General features: G+C 41.2%; 1 protein-coding gene and 1 pseudogene across 1 annotated transcript; both read left to right on the forward strand.

Moving 5' to 3' along the window:
- LOC110306565 (mRNA export factor GLE1-like) overlaps positions 1-21,233 on the forward strand; it is a 101,056-nt pseudogene that overhangs the window by 4,564 nt on the left and 75,259 nt on the right.
- Positions 5,054-5,515, forward strand: LOC147001304 (eukaryotic translation initiation factor 1A-like). Its single transcript, XM_085830579.1, has one exon. The coding sequence runs from the start codon at positions 5,081-5,083 to the stop codon at positions 5,513-5,515; it is 435 nt and encodes a 144-aa protein (XP_085686705.1). The 5' UTR covers positions 5,054-5,080.

Genomic DNA, 21,233 nt, shown 5'->3' on the forward strand with positions numbered 1-21,233 from the left:
CGTTAGGAACTGAGAGGTTTATATCTTCATCTGAAAGCTGCTAGCAGAATACTGACTTCCAGGCAGCTAGATTGAGGGTCATAATATGTCCATGACCATGGTGACACATCTACTCCTACAAGGCCAGAATTCCGAATACTAAAACACCCTCGGCCAGGCATATTCAGACCACAAAAGTTGCTGTTGGCTGCACTTGGCAGGCAGAGAATCCAGTCTTTCCCTTTTTGAGGATCTTTGTGGCCCCACCAGCCAACACCTACAATTTCCTCTAGCACATGTGGTGTTTGTTGTTCTGGGTGCCCTGTGTTGGCCAAACCTGCTTTTCCAAGAACCAATGCAAGTGAACTGATAAAAGCTCACTGAAGCTATGCTGTTGGGGCTTGTTTATAATACATCTACCAGTTTTACAGAAATAATTGCATCAAATTCAAGTCTTCTTGCTTGAGCAGTGAGTACTGCATGGCATGAGCAACCTCCTCCTCAGCTCTGTCAGCTCACTGGAACTTCCTTACAACTTCAAGAATCCAGGGTTTAAAACTGAGACAGAGAGAAGTTAGGTCTTCTGAAGTTTTGCTTTGTTCTTTGTATATTTTGTAAGTTGCTGGGGAGGAGGGGCTGAAACACAGGTGACTTGCTAAGTTCTAGAGGCAGATGAACTAGGGCACTCATGAAAAGCTAGCACAAGGGTACCAAACCCACATCCCACATGATTAAAGGAAAGCATTGCTTGCAGTAAGTCATTTATAAATACTATATTTTTGGGTTTAAGAGACCAGTTAAGAGCAATAATTCCCACCACCCACTTGGTGGCAGACAGGCCTGTGCTACTCTAGTACCCAGGGGTTCGAATGCCCTCTTTTAGCCTCCTTGGTCACCAAGCATGCATGTGGTTACAGATGAACATACACACAAAACACCTTTATATATATGATAAACGTATAAAATAAGATTTTTTACATGTAGTGTATGAGTGTGTGGGTGTTTTTGTGTGTGAGTGTGTGTTTGTCAAAATACTTCAACACCTATCTTAAAGTCAGAGAACAACCTTAAAGATTCTGTTTTCTACATCTATCTGAGAATACTCGTGTAGTCAAGCATGGCAGCAAGAGCCTTTCCCCTCTGTGACAGCAAATCAGCTTTACAGATGTATTCTTTTAATTGTGTTTTAAGTAAAATTGCTGATCTGTATATAACCATAGTCCTATATGATATGCCTTTGTGGAAAATGAGCCTTGACAGTAAGAAAACATAGCCATTTTCACCCCGTCCTCCTTTTGTTTTGTTTTCTTTTCTTTTCTTTTCTTTTCTTTTCTTTTTTTTCTCTTGTTTTCTTTTTTCTTTTTCTTTTTTTTCTTTTTTGAGACAGGGTTTCTCTGTATTGTCCTGGTTGTCCTAGAACTCACTTTGTAGACCAGGCTGGCCTTGAACTCAGAAATATGCATGCCACTGCCCCCTGAGTGCTGGGATTAAAGACGTGCGCCATCACACCTGGCTCCTTTTTAAAAAAAAAAGATTAATTAATTCATTTATTTTATGTATATGAGTACATATAGTTGTACTGATCATTTTGAGCCATCATGTGGTTGCTGGGATTTTAATTCAGGACCTCTGTTAGATCTGATAGGATTTTTTTATTGTTATATCTAATTACACTGTAACTGTCTTCAGATGTGCCAGAAGGAGGCGTCAGATGTATTTATGGATGTTTGTGAGCATCCATGTGGATTTTGGGATTTGAACTCAGGACCTTCGAAGGGCATTCAGTGCTAAAAACCACTGGGCCATCTCTCCAGCACCATCCCTTTCTTTCAATCCTATATCCCAGGTTTTGGTCTATGTGTTTCTGATTTCCTACATTCATTATTTTAACTTTGTCCTCAGTAGCCTGTTTTGTCTCTTATTACCATAGAAAACCAGTAGACAGTAAGAAGTGTCCTCTTTTTTTTTTTTTTTTGGTTTTTTGAAACAGGGTTTCTCTGTATAGCTCTGGCTGTCCTGGAACTCACTTTGTAGACCAGGCTGGCCTTGAACTCAGAAATCCACCTGCCTCTGCCTCCCGAGTGCTGGGATTAAAGGTGTGTACCCTTTAATTGGACTTTGGATTTGGAAAGCAGTGGAATGCTCCAAATGGGGCTTACTGGGCTATCTTAGTAGGAATATAGAAGACTCTGTTACTGAGAGTGATCTGAAATGTGCTATCCTGGCCCAAGAGATTTCAGTGGAGAAGAACTTCAGTGTGTGGCCTAGAGACTGGTTTTTTTTTTTTTTTTGGTTTTTTTTTTTTTTTGGTTTGTTTTGGTTTTTTTGTAGTATTTTGGTGAACAGAATGGCTATTCTTTATCATAGTCTGAAAAGCCAGAATGAGACTAAGATTCAGAAATTCAGATTAATTGCATTGCCTCCCGAGTGCTGGGATTAAAGGTGTGTCCTTTTGTTTGTTTGTGTGTTTGGTGTGGTGATTGAATTATGCTTGGAGCAAGGTGTGGTACTATTGGGAGGTGTGGCCTTTTTGGATTAGAGGTGTGTCATTGTAGAGGTGGGGCTTTGGGGCAATGTATATATACTCAAGCTCTGCCCAGGCTGAGACACAGTAGTCTCTCTTGCTGCCTTCACTTTGGGAGACATAGGCATAGGACATCTGACCTAGGCCAATCTGTTCTGTAGAAAGAGTTCCAGACAGCCTCGAGTACACAGAAAAACCCTATCTCAGGAAGAAAGAATCATCATCTAAAGTCTCTTAGTCGTCCGTCAAAGAAGATGGTACTCACCAGGTAGGTCATGGATTTGGGTTCTGATTATGGAAAGTTCTGGGAGGATATATATTTTCCATTTTTCTTTGAGGATTGTTTAAGCTAGGGAGCAGAGGTAACCTGGCCACAACCATAGCTAGAACCTCTTGTGGCCTTCCTTGGTGACTAGGTTGTTCAGAAGCTCGGGTCTTTCATGAGGTGCCTTGCCTACCTTCTTACCTCCCTCCTTCCTTCTCTGCAAGGAAGCAAGTCCCTCTTGCTTTGGAGTGTGTGTGGGATTTCACTAGCTGCCTTGACATCTCTTGGTGGGTTGTAACCTGGACTTTTAAACCAGACAAGTCCTTCGTCCTGAAATTGTGTTTTGCTGGAGTATTTTTAACAACAGCCACAGAAATGAAACTGGAACCAACAAATGATGTTTACTAGTGTGGTACTAGCCTTGGTCCAGAAAAATAAAGAGTGATTTATGCTAAGTGTTATAGGAAGCAAATATTCAAGTCTTCTTCAGGCACTATGATATAGGTTAATAGGACTATGAGGGTAAAGGTAGAATTTGAAATGGATACACACAAGAAAAATACCAGGGGTGCAGTGTGTGTCTTGTGTTCACCATAGCAATGGCCAAAAGTAAAGTCTCAAAAAGCCTGGGCTTGGAGAACACAGAGCTTTCAGTTAGCTTTCATTTGTATGTTTTTAAATGTCACTTGTAAAAACTAGCAAATAGGGACTGGAGAAATAGCTCAGTTGTTCAGAGCATTGACTGTTCTTGCAGAGGACCTGGTTTGGTTCCAGACACTATCTCTAGTAACTGATCCCAAACGAAAAGTTGGTTTTCTCCAAGGGGGTCTCACTTAACCACTCTTAAGGGAAAGCCCCATACCCAGAAGTAGATGGCCACCACAAAATGAACTCAATAGTGTTTCTGGGGATGTTGTTGTTAATTTGTTTTGTAGTATTCTGGCTGGTTGGTTTGTTACTAAGCCTTTGTCACTTCTTAAGGAGATGGAGATGAACTTTCTGGTTGGCCTTTGCTTTTCTGTTTTCACTGGATGTACCAGGACTTCATGTGGTTGTCATATGTGCCTATGTTAACTGCTTTCATGTGTTATTTTGTGTCCCAAAGTGAATATAAGTAACACAACCTGTGGCTTTCTCCAATTTTTCATTCTTTTGTGAATTGAAAAAAAATTTTAAGAGTAATTTATATCTATGACCATACTGTACCTGTCTTAGACACATGAACCAAAAGAGGGCATCAGTACCCATTACACATGGTTGTGAAACACTGGTTGTTGGAAAGAGAATGCATGATCTCTGAAAGAATAGTCGGTACTTTCAAGCATTGGGCAATCTTTCCAGTCCTGAAATTGTTTTTATTATGCCCCAAGCATGTCCATTTAAGTGCAGGGGTACAAATTTTGAGTGTTCTTGTGATATATTAAAGGCCTGAACACCAATGAACTGGTAATCTTGGGTACTCAAAACTAGTTAAAAATGTATTAAAATGGTATCTGAATCTACTAAGCGTTCTATCAAGTTTTAGACTGCTTTTTAAATATAGAACCACATTCCTCAGAATGATAGGTTCAATTTTTTATTAAGCTATACAATTCATCCACCTAGGAGGAACAGCAATGTGAACTAACCAGTAACCCCAGTGCTCTGTGAGAGTAAACTAAAAATTAAAGAAAACACATGGAAGGACTCATGGCTCTAGCTGCATATATAGTAGAGGATAGCCTAGTCAATCATCAATTGGAGGAGAGGCCCTTGGTCCTGTGAAGGTTCTATGCTCCAGTATAGGGGAATGCATTGGCCGATAAGCAGGTGTGGGTTGTTTAGGGAGCAGCAGGAGGGTAGAGAATAGCGGGTTTTTGAAGGGGAAACTAGGAAAGGGGATAACATTTGAAATGTAAATAAAGAGAATATCTAATTTTTAAAAAGCTATACAATTCAATGTTGTATGCAGAAATTTTGATAATAAATTATTTTCCAAATAGATTTCCAACGAAAACTTATTTAAAATTTTTATTTTGTTGTTGTTAAAAGGTCAATGCATGAACTGCAAAGGTAAAGGAGTCCTGCTGCATTTTGTCACTACTGGGGAGACTACATCTTCCTGAGCACCAGGCCAGAAGCCAGGACTCTGGGACATTTTGTGGCTTGTGGATCTTCTATACTTACATCAGTTGCTTTCAGATCTACCACTGTGAGATACTTCCTGGCACCCATCCTAAGAGTGTAGTAGCTCTTGGAACTGAGTCACAGCCACTGTCAGCCACTGTCTGCCAGGACTCCCTCACCCGACTGCTGTGGTTGCCTTTTCCATCATGCCAAAGAATAAAGGCAAAGGAGGCAAAAACAGGCGCAGAGGTAAAAATGAAAATGAATCTGAGAAAAGAGAGTTGGTGTTTAAAGAACATGGGCAAGAGTATGCTCAGGTGACCAAAATGCTGGGATGTGGACGGTTGGAAGCAATGTGTTTTGATGGTGTAAGGAGGCTGTGCCACATAAGAGGAAAGTTGAGAAAAAAGGTTTGGATAAATACCTCAGACATTATATTGATTGGTCTACGAGACTATCAAGATAACAAAGCTGATGTAATCTTAAAGTATAATCCAGATGAAGCAAGAAGTTTGAAGGCCTATGGAGAACTTCCAGAACATGCCAAAATCAATGAAGCGGACACATTTGGTCCTGGGGATGATGATGAAATCGTGTTTGATGATATTGGAGATGATGCTGAAGACATTGATGACATCTAACCTGACCTAAGCATGCTACCTTCTAAGTTCTCTGAAGATTGCTCTACACAATTGGCATCTTGACCTTCAGCTGTTTAGTAAAACTTCATTTGGCATGCGTGTGGCTTGTTAATGCAAACTGATGTATTTTATGTTTTGAAGTATTATATTTCTTTGAAAACCTAAGACTTTGAGTTATCTATCTTAAGCGACAAGTTAACACTTTGTGCTTATGAGTATAATTGAACTTAAGGCACAGCAGTGTGCACTGTTAAAAGACTGCCATTCCATTTGTGACCTTTCATTTCTGGCCCTTGTTGTATACACTTGCTTGATCCTTTAAGTTGTCCACCCATAAGTTGTTGCATCCTACAGTGCCATTTTTAAGTTAGATGGGTAGCAATTTTGGGTTTTAAAAAATAGGCATTGCAGAAATTAAATGCTTAGAGGAGATGATTTTTTTCTTGTGTTTAAAAATGTAATTGTTGACAATGTTCATAGACAATCTTACTTTTGTAAGTCATACTCAAAAAAGAATGAAAATAAAAAAGAGAAGTAAATCTCTTCTGATTCTTGCATAGAGAAAAATTTAAAAGGAGGTAGTTGGTAAGTCCACATAGATTATTGTTTAGTTTGTAAAGTAGGTCGTTTGTGTTAAGCCGTTTTCAAGAAGTTAGCTTCTGTATTGAGGATTTGGAAAATGAATTACTGTGTATTGAGTAAAATTACTTTCATAATTGTACAAGCTAACTATTCCTTAAACTAAGCTTAGGCTAATGGAAAAGGAGGCACAGCTTAATGAATATAAGTTTCCTGTTTTCTGAATGGAGCAGTCCAGAAACAGAGATACATTAAAAACATGTTGTTATAATATCTCTTGTGAATAATGAAAATAAATGATTACATGATTTCTGAAAAACAAAAAGATCAATGCAATCTGATGGTCTCTGCTGGCAAACCAGGAGGGGACTCCCCAACACAAGCCTGCAAGCACTATGACCACAAGTGTCTGCTGTGCTACCAGGATGTTTTGGAAGAATACAGGACTCTTCCCAAACCATCTTCTTACTCTGGATGGGTTGTAGATCTCATCCTCCCCAATACCGCATGGTACTCACAAGAGAATGCTCCTTACTCTGATAATTCACCATCTGAAACTGTATCAGGCCTGTACCAATTCTCACTACTTATAGAGTTGACTTTCTAGAATTGAGTTCAATATAGCTCATGTATCCATGGAAATTTAACACCTTCTTTCAACCATTCCCATCTTTCCTAGCCCTTCTTTTTTGGGGTGGTGGGGTGGTTTGAGACAGGGTTTCTCTGTATAGTCAGGGTTCCCTGACTGTCCTGGAACTCTCTTTGTAGACCAGGCTGGCCTTGAACTCAGAAATCTGCCTGCCTCTGGCTCCCAAGTGCTGGGATTAAAGGTGTGCACCACCATGCCCAGCCTTTTTTTTTTTTAATGTATTTAAAATTTTAATTTATTTTATGTATATGAGTACCATAGCTGCCTTCAACACACCAGAAAAGGGCATCGGATCTTATAGGTGGTTATGAGCCACACTATGTGTTTGCTGGCAAATGAACTCAGGACATTTGGAAGAGCAGTCAGTGCTCTTAACCTCTGAGCCATGTCTCCAGCCCCCTTTCCTATTGTTCTACTTCATTCCTATCTTTTTGTCACAATTTATTTTTTTTTATGTATATTTGTATGAGCTTTATGTATTCAGGTGCCTACAGAAGAAGGAAGATATCATGAGCCCTAGAGCCATAGTAGCAGGCAATTCTGAGCTCTTTTAACGTGTCCAAAACTATGCAATAATTTAATTGAGTAATTATACTAACCTGGAGTTACCATAGCTGAACAGTGTATTAAAATATTCAAAAATTTTTCTAGTACAAAAATTAAATACTTTAGTTATAAATGAGCTCTATCAATATACACAAACTATATACTTCAGACAGTCTCAAAAGTGGAGCAGAAGGCATATCAAAAGACATTTAATACAATTAGTTTTCAATAACCCCTTGGTCATCCATATCTAAAAAGATACTCAACCAAAACCCACCCAAATTCCACATCACATAAAAGCACATACTTACCAGAATTTTTAGCAAGTATGGTTTGGGAATTTGTTTGTTTGTTTGTTTGTTTTTTTGTAGTTTTTTTTAAAAGTCCCCCAGGGCAAGTGATTTACAGTTTAACTGCCACTGTGAATTGATCTGGACATGGTCCATAATTGGAACCTCCTGTGATCTACAGATGCTAGAGATTTAGATCTCCTTGAAAACCATGTTTCTGGCTCTTCTCAGGCCAAGGAGACCTACTATCAGAAAGGATCTTGCTCAGGCTCTGGCTCCGACTCTGGTTCCGGCTCTGGCTCTGGCTATTTGATCGAGCAGCAAGCACTCTCACATGCAAATCCATCTCTCCAGTCCTTGTTACTATTCTAACACTGAGACACCATGACCAAGGCAACTTACAGATGAAGCATTTCATTAGGAGATTGCCTACGGTTTCAGAGGGTGAGTTCCTGATCATCTCTGTGGGAAGCAAAGCTCTAGGTAAATAGGCATGGCACTAAAAGAGTAACTGAGACTTACATCCTGATCTAAAAACCAGAGGCAGAGCGTGAGAGACTGGTCATGGATTGGGCTTTTGAAAGTAACCCCCACTTCTCCCGGAAGATCGAGCAATACCTCTCCTGGGCATATACCCAGAAGAAGTTCAAACTGGTACTAAGACCACATGCTCCACTATGTTCATAGCAGCCATATTTATAATAGCCAGAAGTTGGATAGAACCCAGATGTCCCTCAACAGAAGAATGGATACAGAATATGTGGTACATTTACACCTTGGAGTACTACTCAGCTATGAAAAACAATGGATTTATGAAACTCTTTGACAAATCGATATATCTGGAGAATATCATCCTTAGTGACATAACCCAATCACAGAAGAAGTCATTAGATATGCACTCATTGATAAGTGGATATTAGCCCAGAAACATAGAACACCCAAGATACAATTTGCAAAACACAAGAAAATCAAAAAGAGGGAAGACCAATGGGTGAATACTTCATTCCTCTTTAGAATAGGGAACAAAATACCCATGAAAGGAGTTCCAGAGACAAGGTTAGGAGCTAAGACTAAAGGATGGACTATCCAGAGACTACCCCACCTGGGGATCCACCTCATAATCAACCACCAAACCCAGACACTATTGCATATGCCAGAAAGATTTTGCTGAAGGGACCCTGTTATAGCTGTCTCATATGAGGCTATGCCAGTGCCAGGCAAATACTGAAGTGGATGCTCACAGTCATCTATAAGATGGAACACAGGGCCCCCAATGGAGAAGATAGAGAAAGCACCCAAGGAACTGAAGGGGTCTGCAAGCCTATAGGTGGAACAACAATATGCACTAACCAGTACCCTCAGAGCTTGTATCTCTAGCTGCATATGTAGCAGAAGATGAGCTAGGTGGCCATCACTGGGATGAGAGGTTTTACCTCCTTCAAGCCTAGCTAGGCTGGCCTCAGACCATCCACCTCTGAGGCAGAGCCACCTGCTCTGCAGCTTCTCATCACTCTCCTTTGATGTGCTACTACCTGCTACCTGCCTGAGGCCAAACCAGTTCTCCAAGATTTTCTGCAGTTAGCTCTGAAGTGTGATCTTCACAAGTTCCTACTAAAAGGCTGATCTGACAACTTCAAAGGAACTTTGTGTGACTGGGAATGGACCTCCCCTCTTCTTTATAAAGCCTGTTCGCCAACATTAAAGTGGAGTCTTGATCAGAATACAGTCTTGACTCCATTTCTCTCTTTACCCAGCTAGATTCCACTCTTTCCTTTCAGTTCCAAGATGCATCACCCCAGCTCAAACACAGACTTGAGAGCTGCAGGTCAGCCCCAACAGAGAGGTCCCTTGGTATTGCAAACTTTATATTCCCTAGTACAGGGGAATGCCAGGTCAAGAAGTTGGAGTGGCTGGGTAGGGGAGCAGGGTGCGGGGGGAGGGGGGAGGGTGTAGGGGACTTTTGGGATTGCATTTGAAATGTATATAAAGACAATATCTAATAAAAGAAAGTCTCAATCAAAAAAAAGAAAGTCTTAAAACTCACCCTCAGTGACACACTTATTCCAACAAGGTCATACCTCCTAATCCTTCCTAAACAATCTACCAACTGAAAACCAAACATTCAAGAAGATGAGCCTATAGGGGGGTAGGGAGGCCCTCTCATTCAAATCACCAGAGTAGCCCTGTTTTCCTAGCCTAGCATATGTAAAGTAAGGTCAGAAGAACACCTGAACAGTAATCAGTCTTTGTGCCATTTCAAAAAGCATGTGGTTAGACCTCACCCTATGTACACTGAACCAAATCAGCTGTAAGATTCCTTCTGTGAATAAAATACTGGGTGATTTTACTCAAAAGCTGGTTAGCAAATATTCTTCTTTACCTACATCCCAAATGTACTCAGACTTAAGAATAGTACAGGCATACACTCCACTTTAGTATTCACTTGTTTATTGATAAATGCTGCTAGAGGAAGAAGCAGGTGGAAGCTAGATTGTTAGAGCTTAATCAAAAGTCTAGCTTAATGATTATCATCCATCTCCAACTCTCTTGGATGCCTATCAGGTCAAAGGTAGATTTTATGACCACTCCTATGATTTTAATAAGAAATTCTCTCTTACAGGCTCATGTGTCAATCACCTGGGCCCCAGCTGCTGGCAATGTTTTGGGAGGTTCTAAAAAAAGCAAAGAGATGGAACATAGTTGGAAAAAGCAAGACTTTGAAGGTTGGACTGGTCCTGGACAATCTCTCATTCTCAATTCCTGTCCACCAAGAGAGGAGCAGCCTCTGCCTCGTGCTCCTCTGTCCATGATGCTCTGTCCAAGACCATAGGAGGACAAATGACCCTGATGTGAAACTATGATAAAATAAATTCCTCCTCATTTAGTTTATATCAAACAATATAACAATGAGCAGGCTCCCTGTCTTTTCTTTGGGTTGCAGCTGGCAGTGTGTGTGTGCTGCTGTCATGTAGTCTGCAGTGCAAGTAGTCAGTGAGATTGGGTCTGGCTGGCTGTCCCATGTTGGGAAGCAAGCATGGAAAGACTGTCAGGTGTAGATGGCCCAATCAGTTCACTATGTCTGCCAGAAAACTAATTCACAGACAGTTGTGCCCCAGGGTCCCAGGTCCATCCAAGGTAATCCTGTGGAGAGCCATGCCAGGAGCAATCACCATTATTAGATGGTGCCGGCCTCTGCTTTGCCTAACTAGTAAACAAGCCTTGTACACAGGTGCAAGAGTGAACTCACGCCTAGTCACTGCCTATCTCGGGGCATATAATGGGGTGATGGGTGAGCAACAAATCAGGAGCTGACACGCCACATCAGGTGCTGAAACGCCATGGCTGAGGGCTATATAAGCAATGCCATTTTCCGGTGTCTGGGTCTTCCCTCTTGAAGGAGCAATAAAGCTTTTTGCTGCAGAAGAATCCGGTTTTCCGAGTGTGTTCTTGCGGGCGAGAACGACAGCTCAGGATAAGTGGCGCTGAGGAACCCGAGAACTTTATACCATCACACCAGCACAAGGGAGATCCCCCGTTCGCAGGGCGGAATCAGAGCTTCAGGACATTAAGGCTCTGTAAGGTACGTACAGTCTTGAAATTTCTCCAGAGTTAGATGCCCTTTTGATTGTTTTCACGGAGATTGTTCCTTCACTTTCCGTTTTGTTTTGCTTCCACCGCTGGAACTGCTGACTGGTTCTCAGTTGTGGTCAGGCCTGGACAGCGACCAGTATTGCTGACTGGTTCTCAGTTGCGGTCAGTCCTGGACAGCGACCAGTATGGGAATTTCCCACTCTGTAGTAAGGGCCTTACGGTCGGTCATGAAGCAGTGTGGCCTTAAAATCGCCACTAAGACTATAGAGGGATCTGTCAGGGAGATAGACCATGTGGCACCATGGTATGCTTGCTCAGGGTCATTAACTGTCGCTTCATGGGACAAACTGAAAGGAGATCTAGTTAGGGAACAGCAGAATGGCAAACTTAAAGCAGGGACCACGCCATTGTGGAAACTGGTGAGATCGTGCTTATCAGATGAGGATTGTCAGCAAATGGTTGAAGTGGGGCGGAAAGTTTTAGACGAAATTCAAGACAGTCTATCAGAGACAGAGTGGAGAGAGGGAGTAAGAGTTAAAAGGAAACAAGGTGCACTCAAGAATAAAGGCCTTTCCAGGGGGCTTGAGCCCAAGGAAATGAAATATAAGGGAAAAATGCCCTGGGAGAGCTTAGAAAAAGGGATGGAAAGGGAGAGAAGAAGAGAGATCGAGCTGGGGAGGCACATAAGGAAAGGAGCCTCTACCCGCCATTAGATGAGTTCAAGGCACTAGCTGTCAGTAGCTCAGAATCGGATAAAGAACTTAGCTCCTCTAAGGAAACAGACTTAGAGGAAGAAGCAGCACTCTATGAGGGAGAAAGATACCAGACAGATGAAAGACGAGCTAATCAGTCACAGAATAACATAGAGAAAGCAAAAGCAGCTAGAGACAAATGTCAAATCGCTGCGCGGTCTCTGACCTCTCGACCTCTGGGTCCTAGTGCACCTCTGCCTTATGTGCAGAGGTATCATTCAGACTCATTCATTTCAAAAGAGGGACAGAGAAAAGTGCAGCAAGCGTTCCCAGTCTTTGAAGGCTCCTATGGCGGACGCGTTCATGCCCCAGTGGAGTATATACAGATTAAAGAACTTGCGGAGTCAGTCCATAACTATGGAGTCAATGCCAACTTTACTGTAGCCCAAGTCGAAAGGCTTGTGACTCTGGCAATGACCCCTGGCGATTGGAGGACTGTAGTGAAAGCTGTATGTCAAGCTTTACAAGCTGTAGAAAAGGCCTTACAAGATGCTCAATTACAACGCATTGACGAGTCAAAGTCATTTAAATTGTGCATATTAAAAACTGCACAGTTACCAACAGCAGTCTTGTGGCAAAATGGACCCTTGTTGCGGGTCCAACCTAATGCTTCCCCTGAAAAAATCATTGAGTGGTATCCTAATGCAGTTGCTGAACTCGCACTTCGGGGTATAATAGCAGCCATTACTCATTTTGGGAAAGAACCTCATATGCTAATTGTACCTTATACTTCTGCTCAAGTTCAAACCCTGGTAGCAACAACTAATGATTGGGCAGTCTTGGTTGCCTCCTATTCAGGACAAATTGATAATCATTATCCAAAACATCCAATTTTACAGTTCGCCTTAAGCCAAGCCATAGTGTTTCCAGTAATAACAGCCAAACACCCACTTCCGGATGGGGTGGTAGTGTATACAGATGGATCCAAATCTGGTATAGGTGCATATATAGTAAATGGCCAAGTAACATCTAAACAATATAATGAGACATCACTCCAGGTTGTAGAGTGTTTGGTAGTTCTAGAGGTCCTTGAAACTTTTTCGGGACCGCTGAATATTGTATCTGATTCCTTATATGTGGTTAATGCAGTTAATACGCTTGAAGTTGCTGGCTTAGTTAGACCCTCTAGCAAGCTTGCTCACATTTTTCAGCAAATTCAGTCAGCCCTGTTACATAGAAGACATCTTGTGTATATTACTCATGTTAGGGCTCATTCTGGCCTTCCTGGCCCCAAGTCTCATGGAAATGACTTGGCAGACAAAGCCACTAGAATCGTGGCTGCTGCTCTGTCCTCGCAGGCAGAGGCTGCAAGGGAGTTTCATAAACGCTTCCACGTGACGGCTGAAACATTACGCTGCCGTTTCACTTTAACCAGGAAGGAAGCTTGTGACATTGTCACCCAATGTCAAAACTGTTGTCAATTTCTGCCTACTCCTCATGTAGGGGTAAACCCCCGAGGCATCAGGCCATTACAGGTCTGGCAAATGGATGTCACTCATATTTCCTCCTTTGGAAGAAATCAATATCTACATGCTTCCATTGACACCCGCTCTGGTGTTATGTTTGCTACACCTTTAACAGGTGAGAAAGCCTCTCATGTTATACAGCACTGTTTAGAAGCGTGAAGTGCTTGGGGCAAGCCCACAATTCTTAAAACTGATAATGGGCCAGCATATACCTCTACTAAATTTCAGCAATTTTGTCATCAAATGGATGTCACTCACCTGACTGGCCTTCCTTATAATCCTCAAGGACAAGGCATTGTGCAACGTGCCCATTGTACACTCAAGTCTTATTTTATAAAACAAAAGGAGGGAGTTGATGACACTCTGCCCTCAGTGCCAAGAGTAGCTGTATCTATGGCACTCTTTACACTTAATTTTTTGAATCTTGACGAGCAAGATCGCTCTGCAGCCAATTGACATAGCTCAGACCCTGATAGACCAAAAGAAATGGTGAAATGGAAGAATGTCTTATCTGGTCTGTGGACAGGCCTGGATCCTATTTTGATAAGATCCAGGGGAGCTGTTTGTGTTTTTCCACAGAGTGAAGACAACCCATTTTGGCTACTGGAACGACTCACCCGCAAGATAGTAATCAAGGATGGTGTGGAAGATGCTGACCTCCCGAGGACTGCTCCTGATTCTGACAATATTGAACTTGTCTCAGGTTCCTAGTATGATGGGCGAACAGAGATGGGCCATTCTCTCGACTTTCCCTAAACCAATGCCAGTTCGCCATGATGCTATAGTTTTTCCAAAATTCTTTACAGCAGTAAATAAAACATTAGATTTACCATATCTACCCTATGATCCTACCCGACCACCATTAGGAGAAAATCGCTCTTTATTAGAACAGGGTTCTTTATGTTTTCAAATTAATGGACCAGGAAAATGTATTAACCTCACAGCTCGAGCTTTGGGGATGTTTAATGAGCACCGAGGAGGTTGGGTGAGCACAACCCAAGATACTCCAACGCAGATATAACCTTTACAAATTGAACCTTCTTGTAGGAGGCAATTTGGGTTAATGGTACATTTCTACCACCTAACTTTTCAGACAAAGAACGTCCCCCCCCCCAACCAAAGATAGCCCCTCATTGTAGCTTGGAAGATGAAGGGCTGATCCTGCCTTGGTCTGATTGTCAATCCTCTATCACTCGTTGGGCAGATCAGTGTAAAACCTTTTCCTTTTCTCCCAACATGATGGCTGACCCAGAGAAGGAATTTGTTATGAAAAAGGGACTTTTCATACAGGACTTTAGAATGCATCCCTTTCACAAGTGGGTGCTTTGTGGAGTCAATGGCAGTTGTACAGAACTCAATCCTTTGATCTTTATCCAGGGAGGAACAGTTGGAAAGGCTTCTTTTACTGGCATCTCAAGATTTGCTCATTATTGGGGAATACATGCTGCCTCCCTGGACTCTTATGGATATACTAATACCAGTGTAGAGATCACTGGGTTCAATAAAACTTTGGTAAACCAGATTAATTATCCACCTACCCCAGTCTGTGTTTACCCCCCTTTCTTGTTTATTCTTTCAAATGATTCATTTGAAGTCTGTTCCAATGATTCTTGTTGGATTTCTCAATGTTGGGATGTAACAAAGGACACCCGTGCCATGGTGGCATGGATCCCACGTTGGACCCCTGTTCCGGTGGAAACACCCTCCACCTTATCCCTGTTTCGACAAAAAAGAGAGTTTGGCATTACTGCTGCTGTAATCATAGCAATTTCAGCCAGTGCAGCTGCTGCTACAGCTGCAGGGTATGCTATGGCTAGTACGATTCAATCAGACACAAAATTAAATCAGCTTTCAGCAGATCTGACTGATGCCATCACTGTCCAAACTTCTGCCTTTACCAAGTTAAAGGGAGGGCTGATGATTTTGAATCACCGCCATGACCTGGTGGAGGAACAGATAGGCGTCCTATACCAGATGGCCCAGTTTGGTTGTGAAAGAAAATTGGGCGCTCTGTGCATTACCAGTGTCCAATATGAAAATTTTACTCATGCAGCTAATCTGTCTAGACAGCTTTCCTTGTATCTTGCAGGAAATTGGTCCGAGGAATTTGATGAGACTCTTGAGGTCCTGAGGGTGGCAGTTTTAAAGATCAACTCAACGCGAGTGGACCTGTCATTGACAGAGGGCCTCTCCTCCTGGATTTCATCTGCATTTTCTTTTTTTTTTTTTTTACTTGACTGCATTTTATTTATTTATTTTTTTAATTACATATTTTCCTCAATTACATTTCCAATGCTATCCCAAAAGTCCCCCATAGCGCCCCCCACTTCCCTACCCACCCATTCCCATTCTTTTGGCCCTGGCATTCCCCTATATTGGGACATATAAATTGCAAGTCCAATGGGCCTCTCTTTCCAGTGATGGCCGACTAGACCATCTTTCGATACATATGCAGCTAGAGACAAGAGCTCCGGGGTTCTGGTTAGTACATCATGTTGTTCCAACAATAGGGTTGCAGATCCCTTTAGCTCCTTGGGTACTTTCTCTAGCTTCTCCATTGGGAGCCCTGTGATACATCCAATAGCTGACTGTGAACATCCACTCCTGTGTTTGCTAGGCCCCGGCATCGTCTCACAAGAGACAGCTATATTTGGGTCCTTTCAGCAAAATCTTGCTAGTGTATGCAATGGTGTCAGCGTTTAGAAGCTGATTATGGGATGGATCCCTGGATACGGCAGTCTCTAAATGGTACATCCTTTCATCACAACTACGAACTTTGTCTCTGTAACTCCTTCCCTGGGTGTTTTGTTCCCAATTCTAAGAAGGGGCACAGTGTCCACACTTCGGTCTTCATTCTTCTTGAGTTTCATGCATTTAGCAAATTGTATCTTATATCTTGGGTATCCTAAGTTTTGGGCTAATATCCACTTATCAGTGAATACATATTGTGTGAGTTCTTTTGTGATTGTGTTACTTCACTCAAGATGATGCCCTCCAGGTCCATCCATTTGGCTAGGAATTTCATAAATTCATTCTTTTTAATAGCTGAGTAGTACTCCATTGTGTAAATGTACCATAATTTCTGTATCCATTCCTCTGTTGAGGGACATCTGGGTTCTTTCCAGCTCCTGGCTATTATAAATAGGGCTGCTATGAACATAGTGGAGCATGTGTCCTTCTTACCGTTTGGGATATCTTCTGGATATGTGCCTAGAAGAGGTATTGCTGGAACCTCTTGTAGTACTATGTCCAATTTTCTACGGAACCGCCAGACTGATTTCCAGAGTGGTTGTACAAGCTTGCAATCCCACCAACAATGGAGGAGTGTTCCTCTATCTCCACATCCTTGCCAGCATCTGCTGTCACCTGAATTTTTGATCTTAGCCATTCTGACTGGTGTGAGGTGGAATCTCAGGGTTGTTTTGATTTGCATTTCCCTGATGATTAAGGATGTTGAACATTTTTTCAGGTGCTTCTCTGCCATTCGGTATTCCTCGGGTGAGAATTCTTTGTTCAGTTCTGAGCCCCATTTTTTAATGGGGTTATTTGATTTTCTGGAGTCCACCTTCTTGAGTTCTTTATATATATTGGATATTAGTCCCTTATCTGATTTAGGATAGGTGAAGATCCTTTCCCAATCTGTTGGTGTTTTTTTTGTCTTATTGATGGTGTCTTTAGCCTTGCAGAAGCTTTGTAGTTTCATGAGGTCCCACTTGTCAATTCTCGATATTACAGCACAAGCCATTACTGTTCTATTCAGGAATTTTTCCCCTGTGCCCATATCTTCAAGGCTTTTCCCCACTTTCTCCTCTATAAGTTTCAGTGTCTCTGGTTTTATGTGAAGTTCCTTGATCCACTTAGACTTGACCTTAGTACAAGGAGATAGGAATGGATCGATTCGCATTCTTCTACATGTTAACAACCAGTTGTGCCAGCACCATTTGTTGAAAATGCTGTCTTTCTTCCACTGGATGTTTTTAGCTCCCTTGTCGAAGATCAAGTGACCATAGGTGTGTGGGTTCATTTCTGGGTCTTCAATTCTATTCCATTGGTCTATTTGTCTGTCACTATACCAGTACCATGCAGTTTTTATCACAATTGCTCTGTAGTAGAGCTTTAGGTCCGGCATGGTGATTCCACCAGAGGTTCTTTTATCCTTGAGAAGAGTTTTTGCTATCCTAGGTTTTTTGTTATTCCAGATGAATTTGCAGATTGCACTTTCTAATTCGTTGAAGAATTGATTTGGAATTTTGATGGGGATTGCATTGAATCTGTAGATTGCTTTTGGCAAGATAGCCATTTTTACAATGTTGATCCTGCCAATCCATGAGCATGGGAGATCTTTCCATCTTCTGAGATCTTCTATAATTTCTTTCTTCAGAGACTTGAAGTTTTTATTATACACATCTTTCACTTCCTTAGTTAGAGTCACGCCAAGATATTCTATATTATTTGTGACTATTGAGAAGGGTGTTGTTTCCCTAATTTCATTCTCAGCCTGTTTATTCTTTGTGTAGAGAAAGGCCATTGATTTGTTTGAGTTAATTTTATATCCAGCTACTTCACCGAAGCTGTTTATCAGGCTTAGGAGTTCTCTGGTGGAATTTTTAGGGTCACTTATATATACTATCATATCATCTGCAAAGAGTGATAATTTGACTTCATCTTTTCCAATTTGTAACCCTTTGATCTCCTTTTGTTGTCGAATTGCTCTGGCTAGGACTTCAAGTACAATGTTGAATAGGTATGGAGAAAGTGGACAGCCTTGTCTAGTCCCTGATTTTAGAGGGATTGCTTCAAGCTTCTCACCATTTACTTTGATGTTGGCTACTGGTTTGCTGTAGATTGCTTTTATCATGTTTAGGTATGTGCCTTGAATTCCTGATCTTTCCAAGACTTTTATCATGAATGGGTGTTGGATCTTGTCAAATGCTTTTTCCGCATCTAACGAGATGACCATGTGGTTTTTGTCTTTGAGTTTGTTTATATACTGGATTACGTTGATGGATTTCCGTATATTGAACCATCCCTGCATCCCTGGGATGAAACCTACTTGGTCAGGGTGGATGATATTTTTGATGTGTTCTTGGATTCGGTTAGCAAGAACTTTATTGAGGATTTTTGCATCAATATTCATAAGGGATATTGGTCTGAAGTTTTCTATCTTTGTTGGGTCTTTTTGCGGTTTAGGTATCAGAGTAATTGTGGCTTCACAGAATGAGTTGGGTAGAGTACCTTCTGTTTCTATTTTGTGGAATAGTTTGTGAATAACTGGGATTAGATCTTCTTTGAAGGTCTGATAGAACTCTGCACTAAACCCATCTGGTCCTGGGCTTTTTTTAGTTGGGAGACTATTAATGACTGCTTCTATTTCTTTGGGGGATATAGGGCTGTTTAGATCATTAACCTGATCTTGATTCAACTTTGGTACCTGGTATCTGTTTAGGAACTTCTCCATTTCATCCAGGTTCTCCAGTTTTGTTGAGTATAGCCTTTGGTAGAAGGATCTGATGGTGTTTTGGATGTCTTCAGGATCTGTTGTTATGTCTCCTTTTTCATTTCTGATTTTGTTAATTAGGATGCTTTCCCTTTGCCCTCTAGTGAGTCTGGCTAAGGGTTTATCTATCTTGTTGATTTTCTCAAAGAACCAGCTCCTTGATTGGTTGATTCTTTGAATAGTTCTTCTTGTTTCCACTTGGTTGATTTCGCCCCTGAGTTTGATTATTTCCTGCCGTCTACTCCTCTTGGGTGAATTTGCTTCCTTTTGTTCTAGTGCTTTTAGGTATGTTGTCAAGCTGCTAATGTGTGCTCTCTCTAGTTTCCTTTTGGAGGCACTCAGAGCTATGAGTTTTCCTCTTAGAAATGCTTTCATTGCGTCCCATAAGTTTGGGTATGTTGTGGCTTCATTTTCATTGAACTCTAAAAAGTCCTTAATTTCTTTCTTTATTCCTTCCTTGACCAAGGTATCATTGAGAAGAGTGTTGTTCAGTTTCCACGTGAAGGTTGGCTTTCTATTATTTATTTTGTTATTGAAGATCAGCCTTAGTCCATGGTGATCTGATAGGATGCATGGGACAATTTCAATATTTTTGTATCTGTTGAGGCCTGTTTTGTGACCAATTATGTGGTCAATTTTGGAGAAGGTACCATGAGGTGCTGAAAAGAAGGTATATCCTTTTGTTTTAGGATAGAATGTTCTGTAGATATCTGCCAGATCCATTTGATTCATAATTTCTGTTAGTTTCACTGTGTCCCTGTTTAGTTTCTGTTTCCATGATCTGTCCATTGGTGAAAGTGGTGTGTTGAAGTCTCCCACTATTATTGTATGAGGTGCAATGTGTGCTTTGAGATTTACTAAAGTTTCTTTAATGAATGTGGCTGCCTTTGTATTTGGAGCATAGATATTCAGGATTGATAGTTACTCTTGGAAGATTTTACCTTTGATGAGTATGAAGTGTCCCTCTCTGTCTTTTTTAATGACTTTGGGTTGGAAGTCAATCTTATCAGATATTAGAATGGCTACTCCAGCTTGTTTCTTCATACCATTTGCTTGGAAAATTGTTTTCCAGCCTTTCATTCTGAGGTAGTGTCTATCTTTTTCTCTGATGAGTTTCCTGTAAGCAGCAAAATGTTGGGTCTTGTTTGTGTAGCCAGTTTGTTAGTCTTTGTCTTTTTATCGGGGAGTTGAGTCCATTGATATTAAGAGATATTAAGGAAAAGTAATTGTTGTTTCCTGTTATTATTGTTATTAAAGTTGGCATTTTGTTCTTGTGGCTGTCTTCTTTTAGGTTTGTTGAGGGATTACCTTCTTGTTGTTTCTAGGGCGTGGTTCCTGTCCTTGTATTGGTTATTTTCTGTTATTATCCTTTGAAGGGCTGGGTTCGTGGAGAGATAATGTGTGAATTTGGTTTTGTCGTGGAATACTTTGGTTTCTCCATCTATGGTAATTGAGAGTTTGGCTGGGTATAGTAGCCTGGGCTGGAGTTTGTGTTCTTTTAGTGTCTGTATTACATCCGTCCAGGATCTTCTGGCTTTCATAGTCTCTGGTGAGAAATCTGGTGTAATTCTGATAGGCTTGCCTTTATATGTTACTTGGCCTTTTTCTCTTACTGCTTTTAGTATTCTATCTTTATTTAGAGCATTTGTTGTTCTGATTATTATGTTTCGGGAGGTATTTCTTTTCTGGTCCAGTCTATTTGGAGTTCTGTAGGCTTCCTGTATGTTCATGGGCATCTCTTTCTTTAGATTTGGGAAGTTTTCTTCTATAATTTTGTTGAAGATGTTTGCTGGTCCTTTGAGTTGAAAATCTTCATTCTCATCCACTCCTATTATCCGTAGGTTTGGTCTTCTCATTGTGTCCTGTATTTCTTGGATGTTTTGAGTTAGGATCTTTTTGCATTTTACATTTTCCTTGATTGTTGTGCCGATGTTCTCTATGGAATCTTCTGCACCTGAGATTCTCTCTTCCATCTCTTGTATTCTGTTGCTGATGCTCGTATCTATGGTTCCAGATTTCTTTCCTAGGGTTTCTATCTCCAGTGTTGCCTCATTTGGGTTTTCTTTATTGTGTCTACTTCCCTTTTTAGGTCTAGTATGGTTTTGTTCATTTCCATCATCTGTTTGGATGTGTTTTCCTGTTTTTCATTAAGGACTTCTACCTGTTTGATTATGTTATCCTGTTTTTCTTTAAGGATTTGTAACTCTTTAGCAGTGTTCTCCTGCAATTCTTTAAGGGATTTTTGTGCTTCCTCTTTACTGTCTTCTACCTGTTTACCAGTGTTCCTTTGTATTTCTTTAAGTGTGTTATTAAAGTCCTTCTTGAAGTCCTCTACCATCATCATGAGA

Source organism: Mus caroli, unplaced genomic scaffold (genome assembly GCF_978045245.1).
Source record: "Mus caroli unplaced genomic scaffold, Mus_caroli_1 scaffold_14, whole genome shotgun sequence".
Taxonomy (NCBI): domain Eukaryota; kingdom Metazoa; phylum Chordata; class Mammalia; order Rodentia; family Muridae; genus Mus; species Mus caroli.